Raw genomic sequence first — 14710 nt, forward strand, 5'->3', positions numbered from 1 at the left:
GCTAGACATCTGCCCCACCCAGCAATAACAAGACTTCCTCCCCTTCTTGGTGGAGTGAAAGGGGAGGCCTTGTGGAGGTCAGAACCATCACCTCATTATTAATGAAGCCACATTGTCAGTTGTAGCAAGGTGGGCAGGAGAAATGAGACCCTCTGACCCTCTCAACCAGGTGCCCTAACTTCCTTCCCACCTGACTGTATTCAGACAGATAGGTCCCTCCCCTCTCCCAACACCTTGCACAGGAGCCTTGCTAGAACAGATTCAAATAATACACAAGCTCATAGTATGATATTACAAATGCCCAGGTGCCAATCAGAAAGCACTTATCATTCCAAGACCAGGGAAATCTCAGCACAAATAAGGGCCACCAAGAGATGCCAATGTCAATATGACAGATATATCAGAATTACCTGGCAAGGGTTTTAAAATAGCCCTCATAAAAGTGTTTCAATAAGTGATTGCGAATATGCTTGAAACAGAAAAAAAGTATAGTCTCAGAAAAGAAATGGAAGATAAAAAGGTCACATCCCACGCTATTCCCTATACTAATTAAATCAAGATTAGTGTATTACTCAGGTGTTAACTTTCTACCACTGTGACCAAAAAAAGGAAAAGTTTATTTTGGCTAAGAGGTTCAGTTCGTGGTCACTTACATCATGCCAGGAAACATGTAGTAAAGAAAACCTGTGGCAGCCAGGAAGCAGAGGCAAGAGCCAAGATCTCAGTATCCCTTTCACCAAACCACCTAACTTCCTTCTACTGGGCCCCACCTGTTCCCAATATTGCCAAAGCCAAAGGCTGTTGATCAAGTCTTTAACACATGGGCCTTTGAGAGACCCAATGTCCAATCTACCTTTAATGGGCTTTTAGGTATTTTTTTTTAATTCCCCAGAGATTCCAATGATGAGTCACAGATGACAACTAATGCTATAATACCATATCTATCAAACTGAGGCATCTATTACAATCACATAGAAAACTTGATAAAGACACAGAGCTGGGGCCCTGTGCTACTTCAAGCCTGGGCTGGAGGCCTTCACATTTTTATTACTTTTCCAGGTGATTCTGTCTTTTTTTTTTTTTTTTTTTGCCAGTCCTGGGCCTTGGACTCAGGCCCTGAGCACTGTCCCTGGCTTCTTTTTGCTCAAGGCTAGCACTCTGCCACTTGAGCCACAGCACCACTTCTGGCCATTTTCTGTATATGTGGTGCTGGGGAATCGAACCCAGGGCCTCATGTATATGAGGCAGGCACTCTTGCCACTAGGCCATATCCCCAACCCCTTCCAGGTGATTCTGATATAGGCCAAAGTCTGAGAAGAGCTACTAAATTAATCAAAGGCACTTATAGGAGAGTCCCTTCATTTGTGGAAGCTACAAAACCCTTCAAGGGAATTGCATTTAAGTGACCTTGAGGAAGGGGGCAAAGTTTCCACCAAATTGGATATGGGTGTGTAGAATGTGTTTAACCCTGGCTGCCACATTAACAAAGAAAATATACACACATCAAAGAGCCAGTCTGAAAATGTAGTTACTGAATAGGTTATGTGTGTTTACAGGAAATAATAGTATGTTATCTGTCCCTGGACCCACTGGGATATACTAATCTTCCTCAAGAGTCAAAGAGGGAAAGGATGGAAGAAAAGGAAGGAAGGAAGGAAGGAAGGAAGGAAGGAAGGAAGGAAGGAAGGAAGGAAGGAAGGAAGGAAGGAAGGAAGGAAGAAAGGAAGGAAGGAAGGAAGGAAGGGAGGGGAGGGAGGGAAGGAAAAAAGGAAGGGAGGGGAGGGAGGGAAGAAGGAAGGGAAAGAGACTTCCACATGAAAGACTCTTTGATCCAAGACAGGAGAACAGAAGAGGAAAAGTTTGTAGTCCTAAAGAAAGGCACAACCAAGGAGCTTTCCCATTTTCCTTGTGTATTATGAGATTTCCAAACTACAGGTACTACTTCCTGTGCTGGAAGTTTTTCAGAATTTAGACTCCTGGAACCCCTAAGCAGAGAAGTAAATCTCAGTAATGGGTTTTCTTTCCTCCTGACCCACCTATTTTTTTTCTAGTACTGGACAATGAATGCAAGGCCTCATGTTTGCTAGGCAAATGATCTACTGCTAACCTATTTCCCCAGCCCTGAAAAGTAGACCTCAGAAACAGAGGTGGGAGAGATGAGGAAGAGGCCATGCAAGTGGAGGAATGGAATGTCCCATTAAACAGGAAGTGAACAGGCAAGAGCCCAGTGGAGCTTTACGAGTCTGGGAAGCAAGGGCCTCCCAAAACCCTCCATTACTGACTAATGCCTCATTTCTCAATATGATCCACTGTGAGGGTCTTCTCAGGTGTCCCACTACCCATTGACAGAGCAGTAGATCAATCCCAGGGCCACAAATATAACCTCCATGAAAGACCACCACCTTTCATCACTTCTCCAGTCAATCCAACCTAGGAAGATATGCATACCTCAGAATCCTCATCTGAACACTTGAAGCAATCATATCTATCCTCATGGCACCCCTGTCAGGATTAAATTAGTTAACACATGTAAAATGCTTAGAACAATGCATATGGCATAGTGAATACTAATACATATTAGCTCTTGGCATTTTGAAAGACATTGTACAAGAATTAAGTGTGGACATGCTAAGCCATACTACCTAGGGTCTGATTCTAGGCTCTGTCCAGTACTAAATATGGGCCCTGAGCAATTACTCCGCTCTCCCATTTAAGGTATTTGTATAGTAGGAAGACCTTAACTCGTGGTTGTTGGGAGGATTCAATCATTTCATAGTAAAGGCCTGGCATAGTGCCTGGAATACAGTAAGTGATTTTTAAATGACAGTGATGGTTATAATAGCTTTCCATGATGTGGCCAGCATAAGACAAGTATGCAAGAGTCCCCTAGGCCTTTGATGAGCTTGAAGCCCGGATAAGGAGACAAAAAATGCATAGAGAAAACCAGCAAAAAAAGAACAGCACAGAACAGGGAACATGTGACAAATCTGCAAGAACAGAGCAGAACCTTACAGGACCTATAATGAATCTGAAAGCAGGCAGAGAGCATTTCTCTCTAACATGTCCTTCTCCTTGTCTCTCTCCTCCCAACACACACAGGCTAACAGAGTTCAGAATGCTCTGAATACACTGTTATGAGTAGCAAGTGCTACCTTCTTGGCCTCCCTCGGGAGGGATTCCCAGTCTCTTCCAATAGTCATGGCAGTCATTTAAACAAGTTCACCTTGAAAGCACTGTGGATTCAAGAATAAATAGGAGGAGGTAACCACAGCCCTCAGTTCTCATAGAGGGACCTTCAAAACACAAGACACACAAGCCTCATTGCTGAAAAGCAGCTGAGTTACACCAGGCCATGCATAGGACACTAAGCACTCTATGAACACTGAACTTGCTGGAAATGCCTGCAAAGCCAGCTGTTCTGATGTTTAAAAGTAAACATGATGCTGAACCTGAAAACTGAAAAGGGAAATGTAAGCATCACAAGGTATTAATTAATCCCATGATGCACAGTTCCTTCTGCTTAAAGAAATATTTATCCAAGAAATTCAAAGACAAGTGAAGGCAGACCACATACCATACTTAAGATTCTGTGATTTTTTTTAAATCCTAATGAGGATTAAAAGGCTGGAACCAATGTGATTGGGGAATATACCAGAACCTAGTTAACCCCTTTTTATTCCTTTCCAAGGAGGCTGACAGCTATTTTAAGCCCACAAAGTAGTCATGCTGTCTGATTTGCAACTTTAGGAGTAAATGCCTCAGCTAGATTCTTTAAGTGGGAATGGATAATGAAGATAATGCATTACCAGGACTCAGATTTTCTTTTTCTTTTTTCTTTTTTGAGACAGAATCTTCCTTTAAAGCCCAGACTGGCATCAAACTCTCAGTCCTCTTGCCTCATCAAGTCTTAGTGTTGGGATTACAGAGATACCACTCCCAGCAGGATTCTGATTTATTTGCAAGAAAAACAGTGAACACCTATAGATTAAAACCATGCATGGGTAAAACAAATAAAACAAACTTCAATTTTTCCCACTTCCTGGAGTTCAATAAATAATATTTTAAAGGATCAGAGAAGTTAATATTTAAAGGATCAGAAGGATCATTGTATTCCTCCCTTAACATTTAGTCTAACTGTGTGTGAATGCCTAGTCTTATATAGGCTATCATGACCAGTAGTATTTTAGATCTAGTTTCCATGTACAAGAGTAAACATGTGCCATTTGTCTCTGAGCTTGGCTCATCTCCCTTAGCATGATTTGTTCTGGGCTCACCTTTTTTCCCTTAAAATGACATGTTATTCTTTCCACCTGTTGTAGGGCATTTGGGTTGATTCCATAATGTGGCTATCCTGAATAGTGAAGCATTAAACATGGATGTGCAAGTGTCTTTACCATATCCTGACTTGTAATGATCTGGGTAGATGCCCAAGAGTGGCATGGCTGGGTCATAGGGAAGTTCTGTTAGTTTAAGGAACCTCCAGACCACTATCCAGAGTGGTTGTACTAATTTAGATTCCCACCAAAAGTTCAATAGGGTTCCATTTTTTCCCCAGATCCCCGCCAGCATTCATTGTTCCATTTTTTTTTTTTTTTTTTTTTTTTTTTTTTTTTTTTTTTTTTTTGGCCAGTCCTGGGCCTTGGACTCAGGGCCTGAGCATTGTCCCTGGCTTCTTCCCGCTCAAGGCTAGCACTCTGCCACTTGAGCCACAGCGCCGCTTCTGGCCGTTTTCTGTATATGTGGTGCTGGGGAATCGAACCTAGGGCCTCATGTATCCGAGGCAGGCACTCTTGCCACTAGGCTATATCCCCAGCCCCATTGTTCCATTTCTTGACATTGGCCAATCTTACTGGCATAAGACGAAATCTCCAAGTTGTTTTGATTTGCATTTTTTTTATTGCCAAGGATGTTAAGCACTCCCACATGTGTCTATTTGCCATTCAACTTCAGAGAAGTCTCTCTTAAGCTCCTTTGCCCATTTAGTAATTGGTTTATTAGTTTTAGGGGATGTTAAGTTTGTTAAGTTCCTTGTATATTTTGGATATGAGGCCTTTGTCAGATGTATTGTTGATAAATATATTCTCCCAGTCTGTTGACTGTCTTTCTAGTTTAGTAACTGTGTTCTTGTGCAGAAACTTTATTTTGATGTAATCCCATATGTCAAATCTAACAAATTGCAATTTTTAAAACTTAACACAGTTGAAGAAAGAAAGAAAGACAAAGCAACCTCTCTACCGGGCACTATGCTAGACCATTTCCATGAATAACTAATTTAATCCTCTCATTGACCCTATGTATGTGTAGCAGCTGTAAATTCTCCTATAGAATGCTCATCTGAAAAAGAAGTATTAAGTAACTCATTCAAGGTCACACAGCAAGAAGACACAGAGCCGGAATTAGATTCTAATCACAGTATAGCTCCTGAAAGCTATCAACCAAATTCGTGTCATAAAAATTATAAAAATAAGGCCAGGGGTATAACACAAGGCAGAGTGCTTAACATGCACAAGACCCTGGATCTTGGCGTTGGTGGTATAGTGGTGAGCATAGCTGCCTTCCAATTCCTAGCAGTACCAGAAGTGTGTGTGTGTATGTGTGTGTGTGTATATATATATCAAATTATAGAAAATAAATAATGAAGGGGGAAAGTATCAATTCATAACTGAGAATACAACAGGTTGAAAATAGAATGTGACAATTACTTTTTCTTAAAAATGGCCCTGTACTCTAAAGTTCTAATTCCATCTCACATCTATCACTGGAATTTCATTTACTTCAGGAAAAACACTTACTCAGCATAGAGGAAGTGGTACTCTGTGAGGTGGTGTAGGAAGATACTAAACACCAGTAGGGGAGACTCAGGTCAGTGGAGACTAAAGTTCCAGAACTAAAGCAAGAGAAATGGTCAGGAGGATTCTGGAACCAATTAAGGCATCTCCCACCATTGGGAAAGTGAGGAGGACCCTGGTTGCCTATATAGGGAGCACCTTAGGAAATATGGTCTGGATTTATGGTTCAAGTGGTAGAGCACTGGTCTTGCAAGCACAAAAGCCAATCCCAGCACTCACATCCAATAAAAATCAGAAAAGCATGAAAAATTGAAGGGCTAAGGATATAGTCTAGTGGCAGAGTGCTTGCCTCTGGATGGAGGCCCTGGCCTCCATCCCCATGACCACCAAAAAAAATTACACACCTGAAATATATTTTCTATATACAAGGCATTGCATTCAGGACCACAGAAAACACAAGGAGCGGTGACAGCAATCTGGACAATGATCACATGGAAACGAGAACTGTATGGGGCAATCATCCCTAACAAAAAGAAGGGTTGGGTTACTCCAGTTTAGAGGGGATGGTAATAACTTTACTGAATGACATGTGGACTAGGAAGGAAATCACAAAGAAGGCAAAAGGAATGGCATGTACCCCCGATGGATTAAAGTACAGGTAAGAGAAACTTTTCAAAACCAGAGAGCCTAGCTAGGTGCAGTAACTCATACTTATCATCCTAGCTACTTAGGAAGTTGAGATCTGAGGATCTCACTTCAAAGCCAGCCTAGGCAGAAAAGTCCATGAGAATCTTATCTCCCACCAACCAGCAAAAAGCAAGAACTGGAGGTGTGGCTCAAGTGGTAGAGCACCAAAAGCCAAGCAAGTGTATGAGACATTAAGTTCAAGCCCCAGTACTGGCACACTTATGTGTGTGCACAAACACACACACACACACAAACACAAAACAGCCTTCAATATCATGCCAAGAAATTTGGATCAAACATAAGCTTAGCATCTTTTTTATTTTTGCATGAAAGGCTAACTATATCTCAATAAAAAAAATAATATGGCAAAGTTTATGGGATGAGGAAGATTAGAGGAAAAAGCAGAATACTGGAGACCTTCAAAAACCAATAAACATTTCAATGAGTTGTCTATGTAAGTGAATGAATTTAAGCATACTCTAAAGTTCCAGGCCTGGGTACCCAAATGTTAGGCTTTGATATAAAATATTCCCCACAGACTTGTGTGTTGGAGGCTTGGTCCCCAGATGTATTTTGGGAGGTTCCAGAAACTTCAGGAAGTAAGGCCTAGCCCTGGCCCATTCATATATGTCTCTTTTTCTGCTTCCTGCCCACTATAAGTTGAAGTAGCTCCTCCATTCCAAATTCCTATTGCCATTACGTTCTGTCTTAGTACATGGCACCAAGCAACTAATTAACCCTTTTTCATTCCTTTCCAAGGAGGCTGATGGCTTTTTTAAGCCCACAAAGTAGTCATGCTGTCTGATTTGCAACTGTGCAGAAGAAGTAAAGCCCCTACTTAGAAATGTGACTCCCTCTGTTCAGGCCAAGCATTGCACGTGCTGTGTGGGCTACTGGAAAATCTAAATCCACATTAGAAAAAAAAAATCAATGAGTAAAGCCATATAATGTGAAGAGAAATATAGCCAGAGAACTCAGTTCTATTCACACTAAAACTCTTAACATGATGATATCTTTACTGCTTCCAGACTCTCTACAATTGGTAAATCCTTCCAATTGACAACTATGTAGGTACCCAATATTGGGGGCTCAGGGAAAGGGCAGCTATAAAACACAAGGTCCTCCAAAAACATTCCATTGGAGAAGATATATGCAGAGAGAAAAATTTTATGACAAGACTATTTGACCCAAAATAGCTTCAATATATCTCATGCCGTGTGTAATTTTGCAATGTGACCTTGATACTCCCTCATCAAGAATGAGCCTATTTTTCATCCTATAGAGCCTGTTTTCATGAACAGAATGAAGCAAAAGTGACCCTGAGAAGAAGTTAAAATGACAAACATATGAGGAAATGTTCAATATCCCTGTCAGTAAAGGAAATGCCAATAAAAACCCTGAGCTACCACCTCACTCCAGTTAGAATGGCCTATACTCTGAACTCAGGCAACAACAAATGCTAGAGGGGATGCGGAGAAAGAGGAACCCTTCTCCACTGTTGGTGGGAGTGTAAACTAGTACAACCACTGTGGAGAACAGTATGGAGGTTCCTCAAAAAACTCGGCATAGACATACCCTATGGCCCAGCCATACCACTCCTAGGCATCTATCCTGAACAACAGGATACCACAAAGACACCTGCACATCTATGTTTATCACTGCACAATTCACAATAGCCAAAATATCGAAACAACCCAGATGCCCCACTACAGATGAATAGATCCAAAAAATGTGGTACCAGCACACAATGGAATACTACATATTAGAAATGATAAAATAATGGCATTCACAGGGAAATGGTCAGATCTTGAACAAATAATGTTGAGTGAAATAAGCCTAGAACACAGAGAACAAAGGTGCATGGTCTCTCTGATATGTGATTGATGGGGGTGGAGATCATGTCTGTAAAATGACAAACTTCTTTTTGAAGTGTATTTCCACATGTTTTGGTCAGCGACTTTACAGTATGTCTCTAAAACCAAACAATTACTAAATAAACATAAAAAGGTCTAGGATAGACCTGTCAGAGGATCACAATAGCTCAACAGATATATATATATATGATATATATATATATATATATGATTATATAAAATGAGGCTAAGCAAAATAAACTCCAAGAAATGGAAACAGGAGGATTTTATTGTTGTTGTTATGTTTAATGTACTGGGTGAATTTCCTTTGGCATACCCCCCTGTAGTCACTGAATGTGATTTTGGTACACTGGATACTGTACATATGCTTATCTGAACAAGGGAAGGGAAAGAAAAATGAGGGAGGATGTAACAAATAAGACAAGAAATGTACTCACTACCTTATTATGAAACTGTACCCCCTCTGTACACCACCTTGTCAATAAAATTTAATTTAAAAAAAAAAGAAGTGACGATGAATAACTGAAAGTTTAGGCTCTATGGGCTTCTGCCTTCTGCTTTGGAAAACCCCCATTGGAAAGTCAACTGTCAAACAAAAGGCCACCAAGCTGTGAGGAAATTCGAGTTAGGAAGTAGAGACAAGCACCAAGTGGAAGACCACTAAGGCACCAGATGTATGCGTGAAACCTTCTAGAACCTTCCAGACAAGACATTAGACAAAAATGCACTCAAGAGAATAGTCACTGTATACAACCATAGAACAGCCCATCCAAGCTCTCCAGAACACTTGACCCACATTCTATGTGCAAATGAAGCACTTGTTTAAAACCACTGAATCTTGAGATAATCTGTTATGGTGATAAATAAATGAAACCAATTGGAAGCCAAGAAACCAGAGATTAGTCTTGGTTCTGTTAGAATGTAGCTACATGACCTTGGGTCAATGACTTTGCCTGTGAATCTTCATCCACAAAATGAAGTTCTTACAGTCTGAGCCATACACATGGATTATCAGTGAGTAATCTACACAATGTGACAGCATGCTAGAAATATACAGGGATCAACTTCATCAGGATGAAGGTAACTACTTAAAGAAAATGCAAAAGAGCCATGGGCCAGGAATCAAAACTCATAGGGTATAAGGCAACTAGAAGAATGCATGGCACATATCTGACAGTTTTGGATAATCTAGTTCACAATTTTTCATCTGAAAAACAGAAGTAACACTAATGTTTCTATTTCTACAAAAGGAGTCTTTGTGAAAGTCTCATGTAAAGCAATAATTATCTGTGGATGAAAGACATAACTACATTAATATACTTGTCCTTTGCACCAATGTTAATGCAAGTCTCTTTCTCACCAAGCAAGTACAGATAGCCATTTGATGGCACTGGCCACCAGGAAGATATACCAGAAGATTAAGAGGCCAGATCCTTAGGGCCCACAGGCTTGCAAGTCATATGAGACTTACCATTCACCAGCTCTAGTCAGTGAGCCAGGTATGTACACTGAACATGAAGAACAGGTATCCTTTACATACAGGAGTGGGAAATCATATATATATATATATATATATGTGTGTGTGTGTGTGTGTGTGTGTGTATACATGCATATATATACATGCATACATACACACATATATATACATCATTCACAGGGCATATAACATTATCAATAGAGGCAGATGGCTATGGGCAGCCAACAAAAATAAAGAAGCATGCGTATCTGCCCTGTTACGTACCAAATGATTTCACAGATTACTTGTTCCTCGCCCCTGTGAAACAAGTAGCTCTTGGATCAAAAGGAAATCTAGAAACTGTTCAGCATAAAAAGTTTGAATAATTCCCTATATCAGAGTCCAAGAGATTTGCATCCTGAGGATACCCCACTGAGACTGAGTCAAACCACTGCCATGTACAGAGTGACAACTCATAAAAACAACTAGATTTAGAAATCTGAAGGCACAGCTTTGGGTTTAAATGCTAGTTTTGTCCCACATATCTGTGAGCATGGAGGCAGGCAACAGTCTCCCCAAGTCTATATCAGTTTACAAAACAGACATATGGAGACTCTGCTGGTAGGGAAGTACTGAGAAGAGAGGTATGGCAGGTGAAAACCTCCAGGTTCTGCTTCATTACTATATGCACGTTCTTAAAGTACACAGAACCTCTGCCACAGAGATGCCTTTCAACCCCAATCCTATATCAGTCTCTAGAGAATCCTGAAAACAACAGACATGCATCCAAAGACTCACTCCATCCATGCTCATGCTGAAAAACTGCCAACCCTTGGAAGGGAAACTATTTTTCCAAGGGTACCTAACAAATCAACAATACATTTGCATTTTACAGCCTATGCTTTTCCAAAACAAGGGAAGAGTGCAGTGCAGATTTAACCCTGAAATCCCTGTGATGGCACAGCCCCATGACACTGCTCTGTGGAATCCAGCCAGAGAAGACACTTACTGGATACACATGGGACAGAAATGCTTCTATTCCCACCTCTACTCTAGTCTTGGCTGACACGGTGTTTGAAGGTACTCAGTGTTCCACATCATTTACAGAGATCTAGGAGTTAGGAACTAGTCCTCAAAGTCAGCCTTCTCCCAAGGAAGCTTCACATATGTATTTCTGTGTGCCTTTGTCCTTTCTTCTCTATTCTACCCTTCTCCAGAGCTGCTGGTCCCCCATGCCTCAGATCTGCATTGGGAACACAGCTTAGATCAGCTCCTCCTCCTCCTCTTCTAGTCACCACTGCCTATGAATCCAAGGAGTTACTATAGGAACTACTTCACTCAGCCCCCAGACACTTGCTTAGAAAAGCAACTACATGTCTGCTACTAGAAGAGGAAGAGTGATATGCAGTAAACAGGAGGCAAGCCTTGAGCCCAGTGAGTTCTCAATCTCATTGCAATTACCTACATCAAATCACCTCAAATGCTCATTAAAGATACACATTCCTAGAGCCAGGCACCAGTGGCTCACACTGAGTAATCACATCTGCTCAGGAGGGAGAGAACTGAGGATTGCAGTTCAAAGCCAGCCCAGGCAGGAAAATCTGTGAGACTCTTATCTCCAATTAAACACCAAAAAGCCAGAAGTGAAGCAGTGGCTCAAGAGGTAGAGCTCTAGCATTGAGCAAAAATCTCAGGGATGGTGCCCAGGCTGTGAGTTCAAGCCCCAGGACTTGCACAAAAACAAAGGTATACACTCCTAGGCTCTGGGTAGATGTTGCAAATTAGAACTGGAGCATATCAAGAGTTGAACTTAATACTCTATCTGGTGATTCTTATGCACACTAGGTTTTGACACCTGAGACCCAATGCAGAGCACAGTGAGAAAAGAATAAAAGACTTGAAGAGATACTTTAAATCTAATCTCCCTTCTTACCCTCATTCTTACAAAAACAGCAGTGATGAACCAAACAAGACAAAAGCCAGTTTCCCAGTATGTCCAAGAAAATTAAATCCTGATCATGATTAAAAGAAGACAAAGTTAGCTGAGCACCAGTGCTTTGTGCCTAGATACTCAGGAGACTAAGATGTGAGGATTTTGGTACAAAGGCAGCCCAAGCAGCAAAGGCCAGAAGTGGAGGCATGGTTCAAGTAGCAAAGCACCAGCCTTGAGAGAAAAAACTAAGACAGCACCCAGGTCCTAAGTTCAAGCCCCTGCATCCGTTTGGTTTTTTTTTAATCATCTTATCCAGATCTCTTCTGAGAGAGGAGTAAAATGACAGAAGATCTGGGCTGCAGCCCCACGTTGGTCCCAGAGCATATCCAGAAATTAGCTCTGCCTTTCACAGCCAGCTTCTAGTAAATATAGTTGGGGAAAAGTTATTGGAGGGTGGTAGAATTAAGATTCACTAACTCACATAGCTCCACGAAAAGGCAATCAATCAATCTAAAGATAATTGAGCACAAGTCAAACACTCAAAAAATGTTTTGTGAATTGAAGAAAATAGACACCTGATGGAATAATTATCCTTGTGTGAGATGCTAACCCCTACACTTACAGTTACCAAAAAAAAAAGAGAGAGAGAGAGAGGGGGGGTGGGGGGCAAAGTAAAATTGTCCCCACTCCACACAAACACTGTTTTCAAACCCATGAAGTCCTACCTACTTGGATGGATGTCCTTGGGATATTTAGGTCACAGATGGTGTCAAGCTGCTTGAAGCAAGGGCAGAGCCTTTCCCCACAAAAGAGCACTCTTTCCCCGGTACTGGGCAAGGATATTCTCCACAGCAATTTCAGAAACTAGAACTCTGCACTCCGTTCTGGGAAATGCACCACCTCACACATGTCGGACGGTCCAGTACTGACGTTGGGCCCTGCTCCTCCCCCAAGGATGGACCTAGGGCTTTGGCCTGAGCGCTAAAAATTCTAGTTATCCCAGATAAATTCTTCAGCGGCTGATGCTGAAACTTAACATTGCGCAACAAAACCAGCAAATAGGCAGCTTTCACACCACCCCCACGTTAGTGACTGGCACATGCAAAGGAGTCGTGGCAAATCAGACATTTAGGAAGTGACTTTAACACCTGGACATGGAATTTAGAGAGAGAGAGAGAAAAAAATCACTATTATATTCCTCAGTCACGGGACGCAAGAGACCTTCTTGAAAGCACGTCTCTCACGGGAGCCCATCAGGTAAATAACACCAGAGCTTCCTTAACCCGATTCTAAAGAGCCAGGTGTCCAGGGTGCACTAGGCTCGCCGGCTTCTCCTAGGGAGGGCTCCGGGAAGTAACTCAATCCAGCCTAGGCGAGCAAGGATGGCGGAGTCTGCAGGTGGGAGAAGGGGATGAAGCGTCACGGCTCAAACTTTTCATTTGCTCTTTAGTAGTTCTGTGCAGAAGCCCACAGAATAGTGCACCGACAAGGGCAGGCACTCTAAGAGAAAGCCGCCCTCCCCCGCCCCCCCCCACCGGCCTGACCTCCAGGATGGCTGTGCACCCCTCCCACCCCGGCATGCCTCTCCCGGGCCAGACCCTCCCGCGACCGCCCTCACCTTGGCCTCAAAGCAGATGCCGTGCTGGAAGGCGTCCTCGTTGTGCAAAGGGATCCGCAGGTCGTGCCCATCGTCCACTAGGTTGTACTTGGTTTTGCTGGGCATGGTGACCTGCGGTGGACTCGCTTCTCCAGAGGCGGCCGCGGCGGCGACGGCCGCGACCGCAGGAAGGGACCGGCGAGACCCCGGGGAGGGGAGAGGCGGGCGGGCCGGCCGGGGCCAGGCGGCGCTGGCGGGGGCCCAGGGGGAGTGCGGAGTGGGCTGCGCCCCGGCCGCGCGGACTCTCCGGGCAGCCGCCGCCGGAACCCAGAGCGGCGCTGAGGGCCGAGCGGTAGCGGGTGGCGCGGATGCGGGCGGCTCGGTGGCCGCGCGATTCCTGCCCGCGAGGAGAGCGGCCGGGGAAGCGGTGGCGGCGGGGGCGGCGGCGGGAGCCCGCGGCGCCCCGGCCCGGAGCGGGGAGCGGTGGGCGCACCGCCCGGAGCGGGACTGGGCGCAGTGCCGACCCCAGAGCAGTGGCGGACGGCCCGGGACGAGGAAGAAAAGGAGGCGGTGGAGGTGGCGGCGGCTGTGGCGGCGGTGGAGCGGGGCGCCTGTCACGGAGACGCCGGATCGGCCGCCAGCCCGCGGCTCCTCCTGCGGGGCGGGGCCGGGCCGGCTCCTCCTGCTGGGCGGCGAAGCCACGCCCACCGCTTCGGTCACGCCCACCACGGGGGCCGCACCACCCAGCAGGTGAAAGTCCTGAGCGCAGCAGCCATCCCAGCGGGTGCTGCTGACCGCCAGGCCCGTCCGCGGGAACTTCGCCCTGAGCACACACAGCCCAGGTCTCGGGAACCTACGCTCGACCCAGTTTGCTTGTTTTGCAGGCAGATCCGGAGCCGGGCATAGTTAATAGTAACAACCTCGCCTTAGGGTCGTTTTCTTGTTTTTGGAGACCGGGAGACTTGGTATTTATTGTTCAGCTTTTGTATTTCAGCAGGAAAGCCCAAGTGCTGTTCTAGATAAACAAGGAGGCCCAGATTGGAGTTATTTCTGAGAGTCCCCTTTCTCCTGCCCGCGAACCAAGCCTTTGTCCAAGCTGGGAGATAGGGTGGGAGGGAGGTCTGTCAAGCGCTTTTAGTCCCTCTTTGGGCACTGATAGAGGACTTGTTTAAACAGGGCCAGGACACAGGTAAGGTGCCTTTTGGAGAGTTTAAATATTTCAGCCTTGTAGAGACAGAATAGGCAGGCGGGGGGAGGGGCGTAGTACTAAGAATAAGAGACCCAAAATATTGTTATGTCCTTAAACTTCTATAACTGGCTAGGCATAGACCAAAGAGCTTCAAGTTACCTTCAACTGGTAAATGCTTGCCAATT

General features: G+C 44.1%; 1 protein-coding gene across 4 annotated transcripts in view; it reads right to left on the reverse strand.

Moving 5' to 3' along the window:
• The window catches only part of LOC125359028 (carboxyl-terminal PDZ ligand of neuronal nitric oxide synthase protein-like), a 287746-nt gene extending 273794 nt beyond the window's left edge, over positions 1-13952 (reverse strand). For 2 of the 4 annotated variants that reach the window (XM_048356477.1, XM_048356476.1), the window contains exon 1: positions 13358-13952. In XM_048356477.1, the coding sequence (XP_048212434.1) occupies positions 13358-13462 (105 nt within the window). In that variant the 5' untranslated portion in view covers positions 13463-13952. Of the gene's footprint in view, positions 1-10815; positions 11050-12464; positions 12902-13357 lie in introns of those variants that run through there. The other 2 variants (XM_048356480.1, XM_048356478.1) reach the window with 2 other exon arrangements.
• Positions 13953-14710: the final 758 nt, after the last annotated feature.

This window comes from Perognathus longimembris, chromosome 11 (assembly GCF_023159225.1).
Source record: "Perognathus longimembris pacificus isolate PPM17 chromosome 11, ASM2315922v1, whole genome shotgun sequence".
Lineage (NCBI taxonomy): Eukaryota > Metazoa > Chordata > Mammalia > Rodentia > Heteromyidae > Perognathus > Perognathus longimembris.